The following is a 26,619-nucleotide window of genomic DNA, read 5'->3' as shown; positions in this document are numbered from 1 at the left end:
ACATCTCCCTGGGCGGTGGAGCAGCACTGTTACTCTATTTCACAGCTACAGAGCCAGGAGAGGGAATGATTTACCAAGGCCATGCAAGGAATGAGTAGGCAAGCTCAGAGTATCTTCTTCTGCGTGGCCTGTGCTAATATCACAGCCAATGAGCAGGCAAAACATTTGACTACCACTAGTCTCAAATGAAATGCTTTATTTTTCATACATTTTCTGGCTAATTTTACTTCTTTTTAATGGAAACACTGACTTTTATGTTGAAGTAAACTGCCATGAAAATGTCATTCTTTTATTTCTTAGTTTCGCCATTGCATGCTTAATGGAGCTTGTAGGAAATAAGGCTCACACCTCTCCTAGCTCCTGAGTGGAAGGCTCACAGCCCTGAGTCAGAACTGGCACAGACCTCAGCTAACTGACACATGCTGCAGCAGGACAGTAACGGGGCAGTGAGCACTGCCATCCAAACTCATGCCCCAGATCTGCTTTAAGGGGCAGAAAGTTCTCAAAAACTCTTTGAAGATTTTAACTCTTCGTATATGGCTGTCACTTCTCATGGCATCATCCAAGATATAATAATAAAAAAAAGGAGATTTAAACTCCTGACAAACCCAGACAAAGAGACCCCACCTTCCTATCTCTGTTTGTACATGGGACACCAACTTCAGGCATTTAACTTAGATGCTAAGTGCCTGCATGAGCTACGTACAGAACTATGGTTCAAACATCTGCAGATGGCACAGTTAAAAAGATGGGCTAGCACATTTGGAAAAGGCTACACAAGAAATGATGAAGCTCGCTGCTGACTTTGATGCAAGTTTTTGCACCAAAAAGAATGGTAAAGCATGGCTCATGCTTTGCCACTTTTCTAAATAGCTCTTGTTTGCATGGTGGACATTATTCTAAAGGTATCAGCAAAAATTAAAATACCAGTATTATGGAAACACCAAAATATTTTAAGCCCTTTCCAGAAGTGTAACAGGAGACCCTTTGCTATGCAAAGAATTTACAGTCAGGAGAACTAGATGTGAAAGGTGAGTGAGGTGATGGGACAAGGAAAGAAGAGCAAGACCAGCTTGTAAAAATAAAGTTATGTCATTTCTTAATTATGTATTCTAGTATGTGAGACATTATTACAAAACAGAGTCCTTGACACACACTGACTTCTGTGCGTTCTCATTCTTTAAATCAACTTTGTTCCCTTCTAGGTGACACTGTTACAAGAATAGAAATTAAACAGGAGGAGGAGTCTGACACAAAGTTAAATTCTGTAGTGTAGTATGGATACGAAAGACTCATGCTGTCCAGCCACATCACTGTCACATCACTGACTGAGGCAGATTTCATTCAGCTGGATGAGAGCAGCACAAGGATTGGATATAACGTACACCTTTGGTGCATACACCCTTCTGCTATTAATACCATGAAACTCTGAGTTCAGTGGCAGAAAGGACTTGAGCCACATTTGACTCAGATTCTAAAGTCCGATGTTTAAAAAAGCATTCAGACCATAGCACCAGAAAGCAGGTTCACTGCTCAGTGTGGATGCTGTCTTCTGTCTGAAAGTCTGACCTCCCTGTTGAGCTACGCTCAGCCTTCTCTAATTATACCACTGCAGCCCAGGGATTAATGAGTAATCTAAGCATGAGTAATCTAAGCAGGAGCTGCCCTACTAAACGAAAAATGTCAAAGGCACTGAGAGGGAAGGGAGTCACAAGGAAGCTTCGCAAAGTTCGAAGAGTTACTTGGTGACATCACAAATAAGTCCTAACCATGATCAAAGAAACACCCAGCAAGCAGGAAACAATAGGCACAAAGGAAGGAAGCAAGGCAGAGGGAATCTCAGTTTGACAATTACTGCAGTTCTGTTATCAGTTTCAAACTAATAATATACGTCTGGCATCAGAATTTCCCTGACTTGTTGCACAGAGATGAAGAGGCAGCTTTCCCTTACAGGCTGAAACACGGTGCTCAAGTTCCCATCTGCAGCATGCAGGGCCTGCTACAAAGTGATTTCATCTCAATACTGCCCATGCAGCATGCCGGTGGGGCTGCCAGCAAGGTGATGTAGATACAGCCCTTCATTCCCTGCAGGGATTCCAAAGGTCACTTGAAAACATCCAGTGAAAGGAGCTGGCACTCCTACCTGCTGAGATAACATCTACTCTGCCTTCCGAGCCTTTGCAGGAAGATGGGTTACACACAATCACCTTCACCAGAGCAATCCCTTTGATAAAAATGAGACACTACTCACAACTGCACCAATTCCACAAAACCCTTACACTGATGTTTTCTGATCAAATGGGGGTCTTATGCAAAACATGTCTTTACCTTCAGTGCAATGAGAGTTAATCACAAACCCAAGATCACTAGGTTGCTCCTGAGTGGATCACAGTTCCATAAAAATCTGGAAACTGAACTCGGGAGTCAGCAAGGGCACTTAAAGGAAAACAAGACTGACTACCTCAAAATGCTTTGAACAAATCATTCCTTATGATTATCAGCTGAGCTACTGAGTGCTTTAAATGAATATTAAATAAATAAATAGGATAAAATACTATTAGTAAATAAAGTATAATAAGAAGAATAAAGCCAGAGGATTTCTGATGGAAGCCATCACATTTTTCATTCATTTTACAGAAGTATAAAAATGGTTTTTATTGTTGGCTAAAATATTTCAGAAAGTAAAAACATAGTGACAGTGCTGTTTGCAAGAAGTTTTCATATCTAAATGCCCATAAAACAATGCTGAAAAAGCACTAGTCTTCATCCAGCAGCACCAACAATGCCATGTGTCCTTCACGTGCAGCTGATTCATACACTTAATAGTGGAGCTAAGTATAATCAAAAGTATTAATTTAGCAAGAGGCCAAGGCTGGGAGGTAGCTAATTCCAGATAAGACCTCACAAACTACTTGTGTTTAAGTGAAAAGGAAACACTTTACTGATCAGGCCCCATATTACAAAAAATGTATGACTTTTTTCCCTCCTACTGCTGTAATTAAATATAGAAAATGGGCAGAAGTGTTTGGGATCCAAATTTTTCACTCTAAATACTTCTTTCAGGCCTAAACAATTAAGATAGATGCTAATTTGTTGCAAACCATATATATAACTATTAGAATAAATTGTGCAGTCCTTAAAAAACTCCAACTCTCTATTAGCAGGGAAAGTGAATAGTGCAAACTGCTCACACCTAACAAACAAATGTGGTAAACATGACATACAGTAAAATGTGATGCAGCAAAGAAAGTATAATTCAATTTCAGGAAAGTCCTATATTCTCTAAAAGCAGGTAAACATTCCAAATTATCAATCATATGAACTGTGCTGTTGTAAAAAGAATTCATGCACCACGTTCTAGTGTGTCAGGTGCTACAGTACCGGATTTCATTGTACAGAACTGCTTCTGCCTGTTTGCAGATGTCTGTGGTGCCCTGGCAGCCTCATGAGTCATTTATGTTCAACTTCAGTCATCAAGAGACAGCGTGCATCCTCAGTAGTGTCTCCAGACCCCTCACCACATGGGAATGAGGTTTCTCCTTTACTAATAAAGTGAAATAAACATTGGCTTCCCAGCTCAGCATGTCACTGATAACAGTTTGAGGTGCTTTTCCACATTTATTTAAGGAAGTAAAGATCGCCACGGATCTCCTCACCAGAACTGCCCCTTGTACAGAGCTGCAAGTGCAGCTGCTGATTCCACCATGCCTGCATTTTATGGAAGGCAAATATAGGTGTCTACTTCATGAGAAAAGCTAACTCTGCAAATGGAGGGAAATGCTGGAGGTGGAGCTCTGATCTCCTGACACATCAACTGAAAATCTTCAGGAAACCAGACTTTGCCCCAGTGCCCCTTGGCCTATTTCCCTCTGTAGGCTCAGAGCTATTCAGTCTCCCTTGTAGGACTGGAACACTTGTAAATCCTTGGGTCTACATGTTTTGGTCAAGGTGAAGAAATCCATCTGGTGGTGGAGCAGCAGAATACGTGGCACATATCAAACTTTAACCCTACTGAAAATCTGTCTAGAAATCTTATCAAAAGCACTCAAATATGAAATAAAAGCTTGTGTACTCTTCAGCTTTCCCCCAGCTCAGCTGCCAATGCTGCTATAACATGACGTATCTCAGAGCTGCCTGTAACTCCCTGTTCCACTTACAGACACAGCTGGTGCCCCTGCACATGATGAAATCCAGAGACATAAAGACTGCTTCATAATATGCTGCAGTATTCTCTGTTGATGCCAAAAAGTACTGTCTGATATATGTCCCCACATCAGGACAGCATTTAGGCAAATTAAATATTTTGTTATAAGACTGTTGTGCTCAAGGCGTTGACATTTGTGCCCAAGACTTTCCAGTTATTTACAGCAGCAGCACAGCACAACACCCCACTTGTTAGGAGCAAGGCAGTCCCTCTGCTCCCTTGGACTGGCTGCCCATGCTCATGTTCCCACTAGGAGTACACCTGTGCGCTCTCATCCTGTCTTCATTTTTTTCTAAATGAAGGAAAGCACAAGCATATGCTTTGTAATCCTCAGTTCTGTCCCACCTGCGGAGTCTCCTAATGTCAAAGGGCTTTTAACAAGAGGAAGAAGATGATGTAAGGTAAAAGTACACATAAACAATGTACTTTACTACTTCATTTCCTGGTAAGCAAAGTCCTTTTCTCCAACTGCCAAATCACATTTCCACTGGAACTGAATGTGACTTCAAAGCAATGCCTGTACTCCCTAAAGAAGGGCCTCAAAAACATGGCAAATGACTGTAATTGTTGCCACACTGTGAAGATTTCTGTGACTGTCTTCACAGTGCAGGTGACAGAACTCTGGCACAGGCTGCCCAGGGGGGTGGTGGAGTCTCTTTCTCTGGAGACGTTCAAACCCACCTGGACAGCTACCTGTGCAACCCGGGCTAGGGAGCCTGCCTTGGCAGGGGGTTGGACTCAATGATCTCTAGAGGTTCTTTCCAGTCCCTACAATTCTGTGATTCTGTGTACACTGGTAAAATCCTCCTCGTGACACATCCATTCAGCAAATAACTGGGCATGTTTGGAAATGGTCTTCAGGGACCCTTTAAGATAGTAAGCTTTAGTCTCTGCTGAGTGACTGACTATTGGCATTCATTTGTCAACTGCCAGTACACGTGCACCACTGGGCATCTGCCTGATACAGTTCAATGTATTTTCAAGTGTTTTGTGTTTCCATCTACTACTCTTTGTGTGCTACTTTTTTTTCACACACAGGATATTCCCCTATGAATCACCAACGTAATATTGTAATGTTGTTGATCCTGAATTTTTTCCTCATGCAAAATTCCCATAATTTCCATTAGTATCTTAACTGTGCAAGTCCTTCTGACAAAAAAAATTGTGCAGGAAAACCCCACATGATATTTAAACAAATCAGATCAAGAACAATTTCCTATACAAAGATTTGCTGAGTTTGTTTTTAAGGCTGATGAAGTACAGAAACATGACCTTGATGGACAGGCTAGTGACGAAGGGATGTAAAACTTTTGCCTATCAGAAGGAAATCTGATCTACTTACGGTCAGGAGGAGAGAAATCAGATGAGCCCTTCTCTAATGACACTGTTGTGCTGGGACATGTTACCTAAGAGGTATTTTTCTACAATTTTGGCTGTAGTGTTCATATTCAATAGAAACCTAATGCTGGATTGTATCTGGAAAATTCAGAGTGACTGAGATATTCAGGTGCCTGCACATGTAAATGTAATTGCTTTGTTCCTCTAAGAGTCTACGGTTTGTTAGGGAGTATGCACAGCCAAAGAGCAGGGAGCTGTACCCCACTGCTTCTGCTGAAGTTGCTTCCATTTTAAGATATAGGAAATGAAAAGGCCTTTCTGCCAGCTAACTCACCAAACTGGGAGAAGTGACTGTCTGGAAGGACGATAACACTGCATACTTCCTTTATTTTCTTCTGGACATACGAGACACGTTGTACCTGCCTGACAAAAATATCTCTGTCACTGACAGTCTAGCACACGATTCTCCTAGATATCAGTAGCAGCAGCTCACTGACAGGATTTCTGTTCTTGCCAGTATACTTTCTCAATTTTTTCTCCTGCATAGTTTCTATCATACACACACAAACATGTAGCTTCCTATCCATTTCAATGAACAGAGTGACACAGGGTGAACAATCAGGTGGACCGTATCCCTTCTTCCCTGTCCAAGTGCCAAACTCTCAGTTTCTTTCTTCTTTTTAGGCAGGAGCTCATTGTGCTTTTTATGGTACTTCAAAGATCATATCCGTTGCAGGGAATAATAAAACCATGGATAAGAAAGAAGTTTGGTCCTCCTTCACCCGACACCATGGGACTGAAGATGACACTGTGTTATGCCTGTAGTGATTTTTCTGGATGGGTGTTTTAGGGTTCTGTTGCAAAGAACCATTTTAAAGTCAGGGTAGAAGTCATTCCCAAAACTACTTGCTCTTCTTGATACCATACGAATGGAGTTCTTCATTAGAGAATACCCCATGACAAATAATGCCCTGCTAATTAAGGGTGTGGATTTTCATGCGGTGACGGATGATGCCTTGGAAAAGAGCCATGGCACTGTGCATTCAAAAGCTAAGCTATCTAAATCCTTGCAGAACTCATTTATGCTTTTGGGAATATAGGACAGGTGTGGCAGTTACTAAACCTGGATGCTTGAGCATTCACCTCTTTTTCCCAGGTGTGGGCCATTAATTCTCGCTCAGACTTGTTTAGTTCTAACAAGCCTCTTTTGAACCAGATTTTATATATATACGTGCACACGATACATAGCATTTTCCTTTCAGTCTATTTATCTACTTTATTTTCACTCACCTTTAGCTATATAGCTTCCCTTTTTCTAACATTCTGCATACACATGAAAGTAAAAAACAACATTGTTTAGTGGCAGCCTAAAAACAGCCATCACATTCTTGATATTTTGCTAACTAGACATAGAAGAAGCAGTACTGGAAGATGCTGAACTAGCAACTGGAAATACTTTCTTTTAAGAATTATTAGCAGCATAGAGAGAAAGAACAAAAGCTCTGGATTCTTCCTCTCCAGGCAGTGTTACAATAAAATGGGTGTTTGCTATTAGAATAGAATGGCTGCTTTCTTTACTTAGTATTTTCTAGAACAAAAGCACTGTAACTTTCCAAGGCTACAGTGAGTCAGTGCTAGAATTAGCTGTGCAGTCCTGAAATAGTGATCACCACTACTAAGCAATGCTTCCTCTCCTTTCTCTTCACCTATTCAGAAAGGCTACCTCTGACAAATCGACTATTAATAGTCAAGTTTCTACCATTAAAGTTATCAAATTGGATTGGGAGGCATTTCTAACAGTAGCATTTTGATCTTGGTGAAGGTCAGTCCTGAAGGCAAAAAACAAACACTGAAACATGAAAATGCAAAATAAGAAGAAATAATAGGAAAAACTACTACAGACTTTGTATTACTGGGATCTTCCCAAAAGAATACCAACTGCTCTGTGATCATGAGGAGCACGACCATATTCAGAGTCTTTCTGTCCAGTTTCAAACAATTCTAGGTTGTGAGGAGTAACAATTAGTAAGAAAAAAATTTCTTAGACTGACAACGACAAGGTTAGAAATGTCTCTCTTTTTTTTTTTTCTTTCCATGTCAAAACAGACAGCAAGAGACTGCTACTGCTGCTTTTTAACTGCTTGTTACTCTTCTATTATGGCTTAGCACACTTTGAATGATTAACACCGGAACACTAAAGGGCTGGCAGGGGTGGACTACAGATCTGTGCCTGTACAGATGGGACAGAAAGTTCTGATATCATTTAGTGCATCTGTCCACTGACACACTTTACAAGTAGCCCAAGGGACCAATTTATATGCATGTATATTTTAAAAGGATAAACAATTCCCTCTCATCTGAATCTCAAGAAAGTGAATTTTCATCTCTAAGAATTCTGAAGATGCAATAGAGGGAAAAACTACACAGTTAAACCATGAGTGAAAGGTAAATGTTTAACACAATTGTGCAAGTTTCAAGTCCAGTGAAGGCTATCCATGAGGGAAGGGAAGGCAGGTAACTGAATGTCTACAGGAAAAAAAAGAAGTACAGGTTGTAATCCAGTACATTTATATGTTTTTTATTTTAGTACCAAGAAATAACTGCCCATGAACACAGAGTAACACCATAGACACTGGAATTGGGCAATAAATATGACTGGGAGATAAAGCAGCTTCCTCACTGTGAGCATAAGGCTGCAGAGAAGTTTTTTGGTTAGCATTAAGTGAACATACTGACCAAGCACCAAACAGGGACAGCTACTCCAACATGTTCCTTTGGCCCCTACTTGTTTGCCTCCACTTCCCACAGAGAGCTTGTTTCTTCAGTTGTCCTTCTTCCTTGAGATGTGACTTACTGTGTATTACTTGAACATGCTGAAAACTTGTGGGTTTTTTTTTTTTTTTTAAGGATTAGTATTTCAAGATGCACAAGATTGGGCTATGCATGTGAAAATACACCACTCTCACGAAATCAGACAGTATTATAGGTGTGCAGAGCACTACGGCCCAGCTCATGACATGGAACACCAGAGCCAGTGCACAGCTCATGTAACTCAACGTGACATTGTGCAGATAAGGTGTGTGCTTCAGGGCCATGCCTTCACAGCAGCACTCCTGGAGTTTTTGTCGTTACGTCCTACATTGCTCCCCACGTATCCCATTGGTACTGGGGGGATTTATCCTGCAAACACTAGAAGTTCTCCTGTAACAGAACGCAGTGCCAGCCGTGCGCTGGAGCTCCCCACGTGTACTGCATTGTGTATGGGCTTTGACGTTCAGAACAAGCAGGCTACGGGAGAACGAGCTCGTTTATATTCTCTTCATCCTCTGATGAATGAATGAACGGCAATGAAGTGTTCCAACACCCCAAGGGTGGGAACACACAGAACACTTAGGGAAAGGATGATGCTGAACGCTTACCTGAATTCCTGCTCTAGTTACAGATGGATGAGTCACAGCCAGAGACAACAGAACCGTTTCAACTGGGAAACAGAAAAACATTGGCGATATTAAATACCTGAGACTGACAAGGAAACAGTATCGTACAAAAGGTGGCACCGCCCAGCACACAGCAGCACACGCGCAGCAGGAACGTTACAGGACGGCACGCAGCCGGTCAGGCACGCAGCCCCTCACGGCAGAGCCCCGTGTCCCGCCATACCTCCAGCCCCTCCCCCTCGCAGCACAGCGATTCAGCGCCGCCCACCGCGGACGCCTCAGCCGCCCCGTCACGCCCGAGGCAGAAGATGGCGCCAGGCCGCGGCGAGCGCCCCCCCGCGGCGGGGCGGGGCCCCGCAACGTCCCCACACGAACGCGGCCGCGCCCTTTGAGCGCGGGGCCGCGCGATTGGCCGCGGGGACTGCCAATCAGGGCCGGGCGTCGCGTCACCGCGGCGGGAGGGCGGGCGGGGCGGCTTTCGCAATCGCCGCTCGGCCGCGCTCCGCGCGTGAACGAGGAGGTTCGGGCCCGGCCGCGCCCCTCCCCTCCGCCGCCGCCCGAGCCGCCACAGGTAAGCGCCGCCGCGCGGGGGGCGCCGCTCAGGGCCGCAGGGGCCGCCCCCGCCGCGCGCCCGTCCGCCGGCCCCGCGCGTGGGAGCGCATGATGCAATCGGCGGGCGGCCTCCCCCCTCCCACCCCTCCCCCTCCCTCCGGTGAAGTCACGGCTTGGCGCGGCCCGAGCGGGCGGGGGGAGGAGCGCGAGCGGGCGGCCCCCGGGCAGCGGGGCCCCGCGGGGCGGCGGGGGAGGGCCGGGAGCAGCCCCGGGGCGCCGGGCCGGGAGGGGCGGAGGGCGGGAGGGGCGGCGGCGCTGATGTCAGCGCGGAGGGGCGGCCCCGGAGCCGTGGTGCCCCGGAGCCGAGTCCCGAAGGCGTGCAGACCCGAGGAGGTCGGGGTTAGGGCCCGGTTCCCCTCGAGCGGCGGCCGCAGCCGCACGGAGCTCCGCGTCCCGCAGGGCTGGCTGGGGCTCGCGGCGCCGCAGTCTTAGCGTTAAAGCGCAGAGCAGCTGTCCCGCGTGTCCGCCGTGCCGGCAGTGTGCGGGGACGCGGGCGCTCCGTGGGAACGGCGTTTGTTGTCCCGCTCCCTGCGGCCTAAACCGGCTGCGGGGCGACAAACCAACCAAACTCAGCTCGTTAGCGAATTAAAACTCGTCTGGCTTTTGTTGTTTCTTTCTTTTTTTTTTTTTTCTTTCTGCCAAGGCAAACATTTGGAAGTTTTAAATTTGTGGGGCAAAGCAAAGCGAATAAAGGGCCTGATGCGCCTGGGATGCCGCATCCCCGAGGAGCTGCAGCCCCGGGCTGCCGCTATTGTGTGCGCTGGGTGGTGGTGGGTGGCGGGCAGCTCCGCAGTGCTGGGCAGAATCTGCCCGGAGCTGCCCTGGGCCGGCTGGGAGCTGCATGGGATGGGATGCCAGGGAGCTGCTGCCTGTCGTGCCATGCTGTTACCCTCCCACGGCTGATGTGTGTGTGTGTGTGTGGCACACACCCGAGAAGTGAAGCCTGACAGCCATCCCCAGGTGCACTTGTGCTTCGGCACAGCCCCTTCCAACATCCCATACCTTCCAACCTCCGGCAGCAGCTCCGGAAGGTGCCCCATTGTACCCAGTATTGAAGCAGGTCAGGAGCCACAAGTCACATCTCCCACGTGAGTGCCAGATCAGAGTGTGTCCCATTGAAGAAATAGGTAGTTGACACAGCACGGGGTAGCTCCAGGAGCCAGGAACTGGGGGAAATCCAATGCAAAGTGCCCCGTGCATCAGGGGTAACAGCAGCCTGGGAGATGTGACACTGGGGTTCTGTCTCTGTTGAATCCACATCCTCCTTCACTGAGAACTTAACTATCCCGTTACATTTCAATTTCATGGAACAAATCATTCTTTTTTTCCTTTGAATTTCAGGGCCATCAGATAGAGGTCTTATGCATATGTTAGAACAATATTAAAGTTTTGGTAGCATAGAGAGAACAGCAAGTGGAACCTCGTGCTGTGAAGGGACTCGTCAGATGTTGGTGGGGTGTGGTGCTTTCAGGGCAGCGCTGCCCCTTCCTCTGCAGTAGAGCACAATGCAGCTGGTAGATGTGGCATTTCTCGAGTGCTGACCTAGCTGGGCTGCTGAAGTGGAGGAGACCAACGTCTGCCCGGACATCTTTCTGGCCTGAAATATGAAAATGAAACAGTTTCTTGAGGGGCGTGGGTATATTCTCACTACTCACATACCTTTTTCAGTTCTTTTAAGGGAGAACACTTCTTGGCAACAGAATGTTAATTTTGAGTAACACTGAAGCCAAATCACTGGGTTCTGCCCTGAATGTTACTGAGCCATACTGAGGGGCTGCACCTGGTTCTGGCTCCCTCAGATTACAAAAGAAAATGTGCAGTTGATGTAGACTGCAGCGTTTTAACCTCATTAACGATCACCTAGCAGAATGTAAAATGCCACTCAGTCTGTGGTGGAAAACAAATAAGCAGGAGCAGCATGCAGCTCAGGAGCCCCTGAATGTGGCCCAAACGTTGCTGCAGCCTCCTGTGCTGTCAGATGTGAGGCTGGGCTGGGCGCTGTGCAGCTTGCCTTGTGCTCCACTGACCTCAGCTGCTCTCTTTCCCAATGGGTCCTCCTGGGGACAGGCGAGGAGGTGACTGTGTCCTCGTGGCAGCAGTGGTGGAGTCCTGTACTACTGGCAGGGCTGGGAGCAGGCTGAGCCCTAGCTGGGAGGGTGTCCACTCCTCAGCCTGTCTGCCTGCTACCTACTGGGGAAGAGCATGGACAATGACTGTGGTCAGAGCACGCTGTGGGCAGGTCAGCTGTGGGCCATGTCTCCAAGGAGGTGGCAGTAGTCCCCTGTCTTTCAAGTGCAGTGATTCTTACATTGGTCTTACCTTGTTTGTGGCTGAAGGCTTTCTTTCATGTTGTTCAGTCACAGCCTTCACAGGACACTGCTGCTTGTACATTTTTGCACTTCCAAGACCTTAAAACAACCATCAGTTTGGGCTCCATCTTCAAAAATAAGTAAAACAATCTTAGAGCTGGTGAAAGCATTGGAAGATGCTGTGAAATGTTCAAAGGGAGGTGGACTGTCTCTAGAGAAAAACAGAGACCACCAGGGAATGTGCATACACCCAGAACGATGGTCAGGAGAGGACAAGGATCAAGCACTCCTGTTGGTCAAGAGTCAGGCCGTTAATGGGTTTAAGCTGCAGAAGGAAGAATTCAGTCTAAAAATTAAGAAAATTATATAACTGGAGGAAAAGTTAGACAGTGGAACCAGTTGCCAAGACAGAGGTTGTGAAATGAGATTTTTCAAGGCTAGGCTAGACACCCATCCATCAGGGATGACTTTGGAATAACTGAGTAAATCCAGTGAACAATGCAAACAGCTTGACTGGATGACCCAGTAACAGTCCCTTCCAATCCAAACATGTTCGAGAGGCTTCTGAAATGTCCCAGCAGTTGGCAGCTTTTCCACTTCCAGCATAGTTTTGGTGTGTTGCTGCCAGATGTGCCATCGGTACCTGGTGCCAGAGGCAGCCATGTGTAAGACTGTAGCTGAACACAGCCCACCTCTAACAGCATTTGTTTCTCCTGCAGGGTTCACCTTGCCCTTAACCCATGTGAAGACCTGCTGGAAACACGATCTACAAAACAGTTTTCAGTCTTCTGATATTCTGCTGTGTCAAAGAAGAGCCCGTCCAAATGAGCAAGACATCCCCACAGAACAGCGCTACAGATGCGAACGGAGTAAGCGTGATTCACACCCAGGCACACAGCAGTGGTTTGCAGCAGGTTCCCCAGCTGGTTCCCGTTAGTCCTGGTGGTGGAGGCAAAGCCGTGCCTCCAAGCAAGCAGGGAAAGAAAAATTCCTTTGTGGATAGAAACAGCGATGAGTATCGTCAGCGCAGAGAGAGAAACAACATGGCAGTGAAAAAGAGCCGGTTAAAAAGCAAGCAGAAAGCACAAGACACGCTGCAAAGGGTCACCCAGCTCAAAGAAGAAAATGAACGTTTAGAGGCGAAAATTAAGCTCCTGACCAAGGAGCTGAGCGTACTGAAAGACCTATTCCTAGAGCACGCACACAGTCTCGCAGACAACGTGCAACCTGTTGGCACTGAAAGCACCACAACAAATCCAGAGAACAGTGGGCAGTAGTCACCGCCAGCACCGCACGGAATGAACTCTGGAGGAGCAGCCTGTCTGCACCACCCATGCAGTAACTGAGCAAAAGAGGTGTTCTTTAACCATCATTTTGTGCAGATCTTTTTAGGTTTAACACTGAAGATTTGATACAATTAAACCAGAAACTGCTTAAGGTATTTCTTTAAAGGCGTTAAATTTATTTTTCTCCTCTAGAAGATTTGTCTAATAAGTGCAGATCTAAATCCTTAGTCAGCAAGGAGCTTACTAGTACAGAACTAGCATTTTCAAGGATGCACGCTTACCTTCTTACTTTTAGCATAACAGGAGAAATTCATCAGGATGGTTCACTGTAGTATCAGAAACTCGAAATTGGATGAATTCCTTTAAATACCTTCTAGTGCATTTAAGCCCTCTGTTTTCTCCATTACATATTACAAACTGTAGAGGCCGTAGAAAGAGTTTGTTGTCCTGTTTGGGGAACTGCTTTTCTTCCTACAGAGCAATTCCTACAGAGCACCACTTAGGTTTTTCCTATCTGGTTGTAGTTAATGGGCAGGGTGTAGTAATAGTGAGCTGGGGTACTTAAAGATGTTTTCTAGAAAAACAGCAATATTCTATCATATTTACAAGCAGTTGGCTTTCGCAAGGCAAGTGGTGGTCTGAAGCACCAAGAATCAGAGGTGAAGCAGCACAAGGCCCTGTATGCCTGTGTCTGTGTAAACACGGCTTGCACAGCGACCCTGGGGCCTCAGGAGAACAAGACTTTGGTTTCCAGAAAATAAAAATGCTACCAACAACCTGTGCTCTGCAGAACTGCATTCCTGCTGGGGTGTGGGTATCAGGGAGAACAAAATATGCAGCTTGGCTGAGCAACAAAAGGGGTAGGGCAGCATCTGTACAGCAAGAGCACGTTGATCTCAGCTCACTTGTGTTCATTTCCATTCTCACAGCCGTTCAGATTTGCAGCCAAGCCTGTGCAGAAATGCGTGGTGATTTTAGAACTAATGGCCCCCGTTTGAACACCGGATTCAGAGAATTCCTATAGCCATCACAGAGTTGTGTGAAGGAGTATCTTCAGTCTTATTTCCATAGGAGTTTTTCTTCAGCAGTTTTTTAAATGCTAGTGATAAGTCTTTGCCATGATCCATAATGCAGTGGTATGTACTATATATTGAGGATTTTAACAGCAAAAGTGAAGCAGGAACTTTGGCGTAACCTTAATTTATTTTCATTTTTAAGTATTCCCCTGATGGTATGGTTGTGTTACATTTAACCTGTGTGTCTGGCTAGTGGATTATTACACTGTCTTAATTTCCCTCCTACACTACCTTTTTCCCCCATATTTTGTAGGATGCTTGTTTGCCTTGTACCTGTACTTAGGAAGAAAAAAAAAAACACACTTTGGATATTATCTCTATGAAGATGCTGTTAGAAAATAAAGCCTTTAAAAGTTCTTTCTGAATTTCAATTTTTAATATGAAGGCAATTAGATGCAGTTTTTTATGGATTGTTTTGGACTATGGTAGTCTTTTTACAAAGATGATTTTTTTTTTTGGTTCTAGCTGCAGCTTAATTAGATAGGATTGAAATATCAGAAACTAATAAAAACATTTTGCCTCCAGTGCTGGCCTTGTTTTTCCTGTCCCTTTTCTCTTTCCTTCAGATGCAGAGGTGATCACTTCAGTGGCTGTATGAGAAATCAGTACATCAGTTTCCATTCTTGTTCTCCACTTAAGTTTCTATTCAGTGGAAAGAGAATCAGAAAAGTAACTGCAGTTTGTGCTAAATTCCCAATCACACACACACACACACACACACACACACACACACAAACACACAGATAATAAAAGGAACAAAGAAATATAGGACTCCTTTCCTGAATGTATACTGCAATTAAAAGGTTATGATGGAGGGGCTGGGGGGCAACCCTTGTACAAGTGTAGATGACCTGATTGCATTGCAGATGGGTGCCAGCTCTGGCAGGAGCCCCATCCCTTATGGTTGGCTCTGGGTTGGAACTACATGGCCTTGTTGCCCTGCTGATGGTTGGACAGCACAGTGTCCTGTCCTGTCCTGATAACCTGAAAAAAGGCCCCAGTCTCTCTATGGTGTTTTTTCCAACCTTGCTGTACAGGGGCTGCCTCCAGGAGAATGATTTCCTTACAGTCCCTTGAGTGGGAGTAGAACTGTCTGACGGACAGCCGCTCCGGCAGGTCACCTCACCTGACAGCACCAATGCCACTTCCTTCTTGTGTGAAACAAAACCACTGAGTTACAAGTTGCTTGTTTGCACAATGACTTGTGCAGCTTAGCAGCTGCTTTGTTTGCATGCAGACCGTGTGTGACTCTGACGAGTTACTTTAAATCCATCCCTGCAACAGTTACTCTGAGCCTCCTGCCACAACCGCCAGCTCGGCCCTGCAGACCTGAGGCTGGGAGGGCTTAGCCCACACTCAGCACAGAACTCTCACAGTGAAGTTCTTCCCACAGAAAGGCTGGAATGAACACTCCTCCACAAAAAAATTCAATGTTGGCCTATAAAAGCCAAAGTTTTCCTTTTTGTCCATTTTTTTTAATAGCAGCTATAGCCTGTGACAGAGCACAGTGCCTGTCACAACAAGGAGCACTAAAGCATTGTACATTTCACCACAAAACATTATTCCCATTTTTTCACTGTAGCAATGAAAGAACTTTTCCGCTCAGGCCGAGCACGAGGAGGCTGTGCCCTGCTCACCACACGTGTAACTGCAGCAGTGTCACTGCTCAGATACACCTGGAGTGCACCCAGCCCGGGGCACTGCCGGTTTGCCTCTATCAGTTCAGAACTTGGACCTCTGTAAACACACGAACTTGCTCAACACTGGGCACTCCTGCTATTTTGGTGCAGCTCTGTTGGAGTCTGTTTGCACTGGGGGGAAAGGCATTTGGGAAAATACAGCTAACAGCCTAAGAAATACTAATGCAGTCATAAGGAAAGTTTGGCACAACCTGTACTCCCTCCCCAGCACACACATTTAAAACATTGAATACCACTCTGCCATTTTCATTTACTCCCCTAACTGATGCTAATTAAAAAAAAAAAAAACACATCTAATTCACTTATTGCTTAAGTGGGTAGAAATTACCCTAATTGCAGAACAGAGCTCTGGAAGGAAGGCTACGATCCCCAGTGGCTGAGTTCAGGCCCTGGCTGTGCAGGGCAGTGCTCCCAGCCCTGTGGACCCCCATCCCTCCCAACAGCACTGCCAGGCAACGCTCCCCCTGCGCTGCGTGCTGGGGCACAGCCCTCCTGCACAGTGCCAGACCTGTTCTGCAGGAGCACCGTGCCATGTGCCAACATTCATCATGAGCAGGGAAAGGCCCATTAACTGCACTGGGGTTACGGCTTCGTTGAAACAATTCCAAATTTTTATTTTTTTATTTTTTTGTAATTTTTTTTCTAAATCTGTGAAGTGTTACTTTAATGCAGTAACTGCTATTGAGCCAAAGCAACTGCAGGTTTCAGTGCCCAGAGCAGCTGAGCATGCTGCAGCTGCACTTGGACTCAGGGCGCAGGCTGAGGCTGCGGGCACTGCCCCGTGCTGGAAAGGGCTCAGGGAGATGAGCCTGGAGCGTGCCTGGAGGTTTGTGGTGTATGGCACCTGCACAGCTGCCAACACAGCCCAGCACCTCTGCACGCTCTGTGCATTCAGGAGTAGGAGGTTTTGGCACCGCAAAGCTCAGCAGGAGCAATGCTGCACACCACAGCTGCTGAGCTCGCATACGCCCCTTCACATCCCTTCCCAACTCAAGACCTCCCACACTCACCTCTTACAGACCATGGCCAGCAACCTTTAAAAAATGCACATAGGTTCATTATTCAGCAAAGTGACACTGAACAGAAGCAGCGAAGCCTCTGGAATATTTCACAACGCAATTCCTTGGTCTTCACCATTTGGCAATGTTCTTCCCTATCTGGCAAGGAAAGGGAGAGCAGGTTTGTGACACGCAGCTCTGCGCAGTCAGCAGACAGAGCAACACATTCACCATTTCTGACAGAACTGCAGACCTCCAGCTGGTCAGAACCAGGGGGCACAAGGGCACAACGCAGTGCTTCTGGTGTGTTCAGCAGCAATGGACGTAAACATGACGTGTTCAGTAAGCAATACTACTTTCATGCAGTTAGAGCAACCAGGACTATTTTATGATGCAAGAGAATTTGTTTTCCTGCAGGCTTCACCTATGGTAAAAGAAAGGATTCTCTGTGTAATTTAAATCTTGAATGAATAAAAAGCCATTTTATGATCATTTTGTTGTAGTTTGTGGTCTATCCATGTAAAATTTACATAATTTAATTCAGAAGCTGCTAACAACGGACAGTTTGAAGCAACTTGATCACTTGGCAGAACACAGCTCTGACTGACACGGAGCCCTGGAACGAAGACGCTTCCTTCTTGCAGGCTTTAAGGCTTCTGAACACCACAGCACTCCACAATTTTAAGAAACAAATAGATGAACAAATTCAATAAGCACCAGACTGTGCAGGATCAATGCACCCTGTGTCCAGAACACAAATTGGCAGAAAGGTCAGGTAAAGAAGCAGAAATGGCAGCAGGAGAACCTAATGAACACAAGTTGTGAACACAAATGATGCCAAGGATGAATTTTAATACAAATTTCATTCGGTTCACTCCATTGTCACTGAAATAAGATCCATAATAAAAATATAAGTGTCATTGTGTCCACCGAGAAAAGCTGGGTTTTTTTTTCCCTCTTTTTTGCAATACTTGTGATAAAGCTTAATAAATGACTCAGATTGTTACAACTGCTGGCAGCATTCAGATCACCTGTATTTTAAAGAGTCTCTATCATCAAAATTCAGATTTAACTGGAAGAAAGGCGTGCCAGAGTTCGGCTTTGACATCAGTGCAAGCCCCACAGGCACTGTAGCAAGGTTATTCAGGTGGCACTTGTCATCAACTGCTGCCTGCAAAGCAGCGATGTTGGAGTACCTGGATATCCAATGCTGAAGCCTTCTACCTTCATTTTTAATTAATGAATCATTCCAGCTAACAGCCTGCCCGCTTCTCACTACTAAGAATTGGATGCATGTTATTTTCTACGCTGCAGCATTAAATCAGAACGATGACTGATCAGTGTGGGACATTCACCCTGAAGCTTACTCCTTCTGGCTGGACAAGGAGCCGAATGACTTGGCACTGCCTTGGCCTTCTGCCATGAAAGCCTCTATTTCTTCCACGGTACGTGGGACGCACGTCAGCAGCTCCATTCCGCTGGCTGTCACCGCAATGTCATCTTCAATCCGGACCTGTCACAAAGAACACGCAGTTACCAGTGAGGTATTCCGGCCGGAGATGAGAAGCACTTCGGGCAGCGACAGCCGCGGGAGCACCAGGTGTGTTTCCAGCTGAGCTGCTGACATGAGAGCAGAACACAGAGCAAGCACCAGAACCGCAGGAGGCGCGGCCTGCAAGTGAGCCCGGTGGTGCTCTGCAGGCACCCAGGGCCAGGTGAGTGAGGCCGCATGGGGTCAGTGCATCTCTATCCTCTGACACCAAGAGCAGGAAAAGGTGAGTTACTCCCAAATTTGCCTCTACCCTTGGCAGTGCCCAGCTCGCTGTGCCTGCTGACACCTGAGGTGCCTGCTCTCAGAGCAGTCCTGGTGCTGGCTGCAGTTTGCTGCCGTGCGCTGACAAATCACGTCTTCTCTAGATACTGCAGGCTTTCAAAGGAGGAACTGCAACACGAAGTAGCTTGGAGCTGATATTCAAACACTGAATTTTGAGCTGAAGAGAAATTCCTGCGCAGGTCAGAATTCCTCTTAAAGGACAATCGCTGCATTTTAAATCATGCAAGGAAAAAGCAGATCCTCTCAGTTTTCCAGCTCTTGTTCTGTTGAAATGAAAAGTATGTTCCATTTCTGTTTGACTCTAATCTCTCCTTACCAGTAAATGTGCCTACATAGTCATTTCCTATTATCTTATCAGAAAAATGTTGCTAAGTCGCTAAGCTGCAATAAAAGCAATTTTAGTAAAGTGTAAATCCAAGAGAACACACACTCTGGGGACTCCCACCTTACAGTTGTTTTAATTGTTTCTGACCTCTTGACATTTACAACTAAAAATAAAGCTGGTTAACATTTGTACTTCTGATTGCAAAATAATCCATTTGTTCAAACAGAATGAGTCACCCACTCCTTATTAAACTGTTTAATGATGTCTTTGCCAAATTATTTATTTTAGCTGGTATCACGTTAAGTATATTATAGAGCAGAATTAAATAGATCAACTCCAAATTCACATTCTGGGATCTGACAGCTGTGCTCTGGAAGCTGCACGCAGTGTGTCTGAAGGGCCCATGCTGGGCGGTACAGGGGATCCAAGCCACACAGTGAACATGTCCAGGTGCTTCAACAGCTTCTACATGGCTGGTTTCACCTCTTGGAGATGAAATTCCCCACTGAATCTGCTACAGACACATTTCAGTCACAATTCAGCAGCTTTGCAACTGAGATTAGAAAAAAAACAATGTTGCTCTTTTTTTGCAGTTGAGCATCTTATTCTTTCAGCTGGACATGGGCATCTCTCAGCTGTGACAGCCCTGAGAGCAGAGCAGACAGGAGCCAGACAGCACACGGAGCAGCCTGTGGGGAAACGTGATATCACTGGTGCTCTGTGTGTGCCACAAGAAAATCAGGATGGTAATGAGCTGGAAAATGGAATGAAAGTGAGGAAAGGAGCTGGGGAAGGCAAGATACAGTTAGGAGACAGGACTGACAGATAACGGTGCAGAGGTAGAGTCACGAGCAGTCGAAACCTGGAAATGGACAATTCTGGAAGAGAAAAATGGAGCAAAGTGGGATGGGGGCAGGCTCTGGAGTACAGGGAGAGGGATTCTGTCACAGGTGCAAAATAAAAGATCCTGAAAGAGCAAATAACAGTGAGTACTGGGTCCAGATGCATGCAAAGCCAGTGAGTGAGCAAAGCAGAGGACCCTGAGCCTGGAGTGGCACACACAGCACCAGACAGAGAGGGAAGCTGTCAGGAACCCACTGAGTGCTGCTGCAGAGGGCAGGGGCCAGCAGGGCCGTTCCCACACGGTCTCCCCATTGCTCCCAGCTGAACTCCAGGACCCAGCCACCCTCTGCCTGCAGGAATCCAACCTGAAGTGTGTTCCTACCCTAACAGAGAAGGACTGCCCAGCTTTAGTATGCATTATCCCTTTGGTTAAAGACAACGCAAATGCAGAGGAACACAGGCTCCCAAGAGGGCAAAAAATCTGTGCATCTGCTCATTTTGTTCGCACTATGTACATCGCAGTGAGCTTAAACTCAGCTGCAACAAGCAGCAGCATCAGAGGACCTGCAAAACCTTCCCTCCAGGAGAGCCTGGCTTGCTCTTGTCCTCAGTCCAAATGGACAAAAGATGCTGGCTCCGGCTGGCAGAGCTTGTCAACTTGGGACTGCCTTTCCCAGTGGGGAACAGTTATGAAACTTGCTCTCAGAGCTGTCCCTGTTTTCAGGCTCTTTGTTCCACAGTGCTGCTCAGTTCAGGACTACAACATGGCTTGGAACCAGACGTGGCTTAAAGGAACAGCGAGCGGAGGTGTGAGGCCACGCTGCACTGCAGCTCCCAGGGGCTCCCCACAAGCTTTTCCCCCACACATGGCTTTTGCAGTGTGAGATGGCAATTTCACAAAGCTATCCTGCACAGGCCAAGTGCCCAGGAACATCAGGACCCTAAAATACCTTTATCTTATCACGGGTAGTGGCACGACCTATTTAGATAGATTTGATTGCACAACTGCCTAACGCCAGCAGCAGACCATCATGTGGCTTGACTCGATGGACCCAAGCTGGTCCCAAAGCAGGGCTGTACAGGCATGGCCAAGGACAGCACACGCGTTAACACCGTGCTGCTGTCAGCTACATATACAGCCTCGCACTTTGTCCTGACTAACTGATACAGTCATGCTCCCCAGAGCTTCTTGTGTTATCTTCCAAGCGAGGGGGTTTGCAGCACTCATTCATTTCTTTTGGATGATGATATATAAAACAGGCTTTTGAGAGTCAAGAAAAAATTTTGGCCAATTAAACAGTCCAGATTTGGTCGATGACAGATCCCATATGTGATTAAAAAAGTCCACTGGTGACATGTCTCCAATTTTTAATCTATTGAGCATTTATTTGATTATGGCTGTGGAAAGGAGCAACAGAATCACTACAAAACCCCGGAGCAGGAGATCTGTGGGAAAGCAGGACAGGATGTGTACCACACGTGTGCCACACATCAGCACATGTGCTTCTGGCCAAATGGACCATCCATGCATTAGCTTTTACAGCTGCTTTACTACAGAGGAAGATGCATATGGACAAGGGGACTGACTTAAAATCACCAATAATTTTTAATAAGCAAACTTATCACAAGGAGAATTTGACTTCTGCACTTCCTGGGATTGATTAGGAAATAGATTCATCCTTAAAGTTAAAATCAGAGAGAGGTGGGTACACTTCAGGACTGGGGAAGCATCTGCCACTTTCCTGTTCCCACGTTATACAAAGCCTTCCTACAGAGGCCGATGGGCTCTGTGCTGCTTTCGTACTCCATGCTGCCAATCTCTGTCCTCTTACTCACAAGCAAATGCTCATGTCAGGCACAATTTACTTTAAAGGTCTATGTATAAACATTTTACAAAAGAGGATCAAGATTTGTAGGGTGAGGCCATGCATTTCACTAGATCGACTGACGTGGCTGGAAAAAAGAGCTTCAGGCATACATTCCCTTCATCAAGCCTCAAAAAGAACCAATAAACTATAACTTAAATACAGGTTAGCAACAATTGCTCTTAGTTTAACCTAATTATGTTAATTAGGCAACTTAAGAGAAAAGGGTTAAAGAAGATTTGTAAGCAGGCACTCACAGTTTTGGGGCTGCCTACAACCATCACTTCTCAGAACTTTAAAGAAAGTGACATATTTCATTAGACAACTGCCTTCCTGTGAAAACCTTTCCAAGATATGATGAGTAGTATTAGTACGGCTGCATGATGTGAGATATTAAAAAGCAGATGAACATGCTTAGCAGACAGTGAGCATTTTCTCTAAGTCCCACCAAGTTTTCACAAATTAGGTGTAGTGCTGGTTCTACAAATCCTAGGGAAAAAATAAAGCCTGAAGGCTAGAGGCCGAATACTTAGGGCCAAACAATGAATGCTTTTTCTGGGTTTTTCTTCTGAGAAAATATCATGTGAATTGCATGTATCAGTAATCAGCTTATGAAGAGTGGAAATTTCAAACCCCAAAGAGCAACATTTGGAGCTGGTGCTTCCCCTTCCCCACGTGCTTTCCCCGAGCCATATGCACAGCCATGTGCACACACCTTGACTTGCAAAGCTCTGTGTTCTCAGCAGAGCAATGCTCACAGATCCCCAGTGTAGCACAGTGCCCTGGGGCAGCCCCATAGCGTCCATGACCTTGGTGGACTGAGCTTAGTTTTACAGACTGAGAACTGATGAAGATATGACTGAGTGAGTTCACAGACCACAGGATCGTAGGGGTTGAAAGGGACCTCTGGAGATCATCAAGTCCAACCCCCTTGCAAAAGCAGATTCTCTACAGTGGGTTCCCAAAACAGAACAGCTCTAGTCTGAGATGAGGGCAGCTGCAAGATTTTCAAGTAGCAGTACAGTCGTGCAGCGTGAGTGTCTGTGTTGCACACAGGCATGGGGCTGGGCCCAACCTGTGCTGAGTATGTGCAGCTGTGCTGATGTCACCATGTTGGCACCAGCAGGAATACAGGTATAGAAGAAAAACCTCTCACCTTCTCCATTCTTTCTTGCTCTTGAAGGTTTCATAACCTCCTTACAGCCAGCACTGGACAGCCCAAATTACAATAAATGGCTGCAGTCTTCTACTCTTGGCACAGCACGAGGGCTTCTCTTCTGTGCAGAGACTTGTCACATTCAAGAAAATTATCCCAAACCAAAAAGACATGAATTCAAGGTGAACTCATTAAACTCCACAAATCCCTGTGTGGACAGTCTTACTCAGAATTACAGTGGTGTTACTTTGGTTCATATAAGTTCATTTTTGAAGTGAATTAAATCAAGCCAAATTAAGAACGCTTTAATTAGTGCTGAGCTCTGCAGAGGAAAGCAGACTAGTTATTTCCATCATAGAATGTAGTTTTCTTTTAAACATAAAGGAAGACTGGACACAGCTGTAGCAAGCTCTCTGACTAGAACTGATACCAGTACTAATCCCAATTCTGCTATGTTAGTAACAATACTGGGCCTCATGAGATCTTGAATCATGCAGAGAGAAAATTTTCTGACATGCCTGAAAGAGAAACACTCATTCTTGATAAGTTAGAATGAACCTGCACAGGGATAACTAAGCACTCTGAACAGCACAGATTGCATTTTGACTGCATTACAGTTCAGCTTTTGTTAGAATTTAGAAATATTCAGATACATTTCTGTCTCAGATTTTATTTCCATTCTCCTGGACAAAATCAAGTGACAACATCTGGCTCAGGGATGTGTGTATTATTTCTTTCTCTCTCTAAGTAAAATGTATTGTTCACAGGGGGATCGGAGATTTAGATTTTTGCTCAATCGCTTTTGGGCAGCTCCCCCTTGTAGCAAAGTTTGTTGGCTCGCTCTCCTTACAAGTCACCATTACAGGAAGCTAAGCAAAAACCAGGCAGAAAGTTAGGCTTTGTTTGGAATCTCTGGAGCAGAAGTGCCCATTTCAGCAACTCATGCCCAGGTAGAGACTGTGTGCTGCCATTCCTTCTGTGTGCAAACTCACAAGCAGGTGAGCCACGTGCATGCCTCAAGCCAGCAGAGCTGGAGGAGGTACTCACAGCAAACCATAGGAGAACATGTGCTTCACCGAACATTTCCAGAGAAAGCTCACCAGGAGTGAACTGAACTGCCCCCAGATCTCTCTCAGTGTTCGCAAGAACAGTGAAAATAGCTAAACCTGTTTTCCTTGTGGTGTTAAGCTACAGAAGTGCACTAGTGTTCCTTTACAATATGCTCCAGCGTGTGGTGCCATATACAACATGCTCAAAGTTAGAAAATGCAGAGTTAACTGCCTTTCACTCGTCAGTATCTCAGCTGGCTGGCGGGCAAGTCTTGATAAAGAAACAACACAGAGACAGATAATGTCCTAAACCTCAGCAATGAATAAACAGCAGAGAAGGTTAAGTCCCAGGTCTCTTGATAAGATTGCACACACGAGATAGTGAGTTTCCAGAGGTGGCTGCCCAGGCCCCAGCTGACTCATGCAGCTGGTAATGGCACACACAACTTTTTGGTCTGGGCTGGTGGTTCAAAGCCAGCTCAGACCAAGAGCAGTACAGTAATTACCCTCTCATGGATGGTGTACAGTGATAAATTAGTTGATGGCAGCAGTAGACAATTCCTAATGAGTGACTTCTCATACCAGAAAATCACCGCTGTTGCCAGTGATTGTTAGTTGTGTGGGGACTTAGCAGAAAAGCCAAGAGAAGGATGGGGCATTACAGCTGCCTGCTTTATCTTCTCTGTGCATGAATACGGAAGCTCAGAGAACAATGCAGCACCCTTCAAATGCTTGCTCTGCTAAAATGAAAACCTACTGGAAGCCACTGCAACTGCTACGCATTCTGCTAGGGTGGTGGTTTTGAATGGGAAATGCCCTGGAGTGCATGGAGAAACAAGGCCCTTTTATTTATACAGCAGCTCTCTGAGTGGAAACAATCTTCAGATCACAGCTAACCCCTGAGTCAGCCAACTTTTCCTGTGTACACATTGCTATGTGAGTCCTGCAATGTGATACCTAGAGCAGGAGACCTCGTGAAGACCACTAGTCATTCCTTTGGAAAACAGGAGAGGTTTTAAAATCATTAGTTTCAAGTCCTTCTGGCAATACTCAGAAACATCAATTATTGCTCTTTTTCTCTAACGCCTCCCTGACTTTAACAGCACAAGGCTCTCCAGCCCTGCGAGGGAGCACCCAGCCATGGCTGCAGGAAGCTAACTCTGGAATACGAATCTCAGCCACGCTTTATAACATACACATTTCCCATATTAGACAAAACACCTCCCTAGTATGAAACTTCACAGCACTGACTGAAGGTATTTCAATCAGTGGAAAAATACTGGTTTCTTGTTCATTAGATATCACAAGTATAAAACTGCATTTTAAAATATATATAAAAAAAGGTCAGTTTGTCTGTAGGTAAAAATGACTTGAGGTGCTGTGTTAGGAATAGCTGTCCCATAAAATACACTATACATTCCAAAAGATTTCTTCTCAAGTACACAGCAAAGAAAAACAAAACCAGCTGCAAAAAAACCATCCAGTTAAATGTCACTCACCCCACCAAATCCTCTGAAACGCTGCAGGACATCATTGTTGATGAAGCAGGACTGCTCAGGATCACGGAGGGCTTGGTCCAAGAGGTGGTCGATGAAGTAGATCCCTGGCTCGATGGTCAGCACCATGCCCTGCTCCAGGTTCCGGGCAGTGCGCAAGCTTCGGAGCCCCGGCAGGTCAATGCGTTCCACCCCCTGCAGAACATAGACCAGCTCAATGGACAGAAATGCCAACTGTAGGTAACCTTTTATCAAGACCCTCCTATGTTGATTATTCTTTAGGACATCCGAAATCAAAATTTGGGGGGACCGAAATTGTGGTACACAATCATCTCTCATCATTCCTTCATTTCGCTTTCATGTACAGTGATAACCAAGTTTCAACTCAACTCAAACTGCTTTTGCACTGCAGAGGTTCTGGCTTCATGATGTGCTCCGTACTGTCACAGATCTTTGGAAAAGTACTGCTTTAGAAGACAAAGTAATTACTTGCTTTGCTAATCACTAAGTAATTTCTTTCTATACCTTACCTTGAAAAGTATATTTTAAGCAACATGCAATTCTTGAATTGCACCCTCCATATCATGGCTGAAACAGCTGAACTATGCAACAGAAAGCAGTTTCTCCGAGAAAATGCAAATGTTTACTCTCACTGTACGTTATTAAAACTATACATTTATGATCTCGATTCAGGAGCAATGAGTCTACACATGACCTCATAAAAGCAGCCCATTAAAAACTATACTTTTGTCAGATTGAGACTTTCAGGCAACGTAGTTTTTAATATCATTCAGCACCAAGTTAAAACAAGTCCTAACTAGCAAAACATTTTCTTCTTCCCCAAAGCTGGTAAAGTAAAATGATATATAAGGACATGCTTAGTCAAGGAATTAGAAGAACTGCAAGGACTAGCTCAGGATATTAATTTTCTTCCCCCAAATGTGCTAGCTATTGCAACATCTGAAAAAAATACAACTCAACCCCATTAGCTTTTTGAAAATCCTTTGCAACTGTAGCAAAATTTCATCAATGAATATCATGGTGACCAGTAAATAGTCCACAGGCCTGCAGCTCACAAACATGTACATGCT

The 26,619-nt window shown here is 45.5% G+C and overlaps 2 protein-coding genes across 3 annotated transcripts in view; one reads left to right on the top strand and one right to left on the bottom strand.

Annotated features, from left to right (window-relative positions):
- The first annotated feature begins 9,433 nt into the window (after positions 1 to 9,433).
- CEBPG (CCAAT enhancer binding protein gamma) lies at positions 9,434 to 13,690 on the top strand. The gene is made up of 2 exons (XM_065733155.1): positions 9,434 to 9,550; positions 12,620 to 13,690. Exon 2 carries the CDS (start codon positions 12,725 to 12,727, stop codon positions 13,175 to 13,177), a length of 453 nt encoding a protein of 150 aa, XP_065589227.1. The 5' UTR covers positions 9,434 to 9,550; positions 12,620 to 12,724; the 3' UTR covers positions 13,178 to 13,690.
- Positions 13,691 to 17,792: 4,102 nt separating this feature from the next.
- Positions 17,793 to 26,619, bottom strand: part of PEPD (peptidase D) — a 117,985-nt gene continuing 109,158 nt past the window's right edge. For both annotated transcript variants that reach the window (XM_065733172.1, XM_065733173.1), the window contains 2 exons: positions 25,532 to 25,723; positions 17,793 to 18,473 (listed from right to left, as the gene is read on the bottom strand). In XM_065733172.1, the coding sequence (XP_065589244.1) occupies positions 18,324 to 18,473; positions 25,532 to 25,723 (342 nt within the window). In that variant the 3' untranslated portion in view covers positions 17,793 to 18,323. The remainder of the gene's footprint in view (positions 18,474 to 25,531; positions 25,724 to 26,619) is intronic.

The sequence above is a fragment of the Cyrtonyx montezumae genome, unplaced genomic scaffold (assembly GCF_038088225.1).
Source record: "Cyrtonyx montezumae isolate F1298 unplaced genomic scaffold, pur_monq_1.0 scaffold_17, whole genome shotgun sequence".
NCBI classification, from domain to species: Eukaryota; Metazoa; Chordata; class Aves; order Galliformes; family Odontophoridae; genus Cyrtonyx; species Cyrtonyx montezumae.
This window is presented reverse-complemented; position numbering and strand designations above follow the sequence as displayed.

Coding starts and splice junctions, on each gene's coding strand:
- CEBPG (XM_065733155.1), top strand. CDS start 12,725: ATGAGCAAGACATCCCCACAGAACAGCGCTACAGATGCGAACGGAGTA.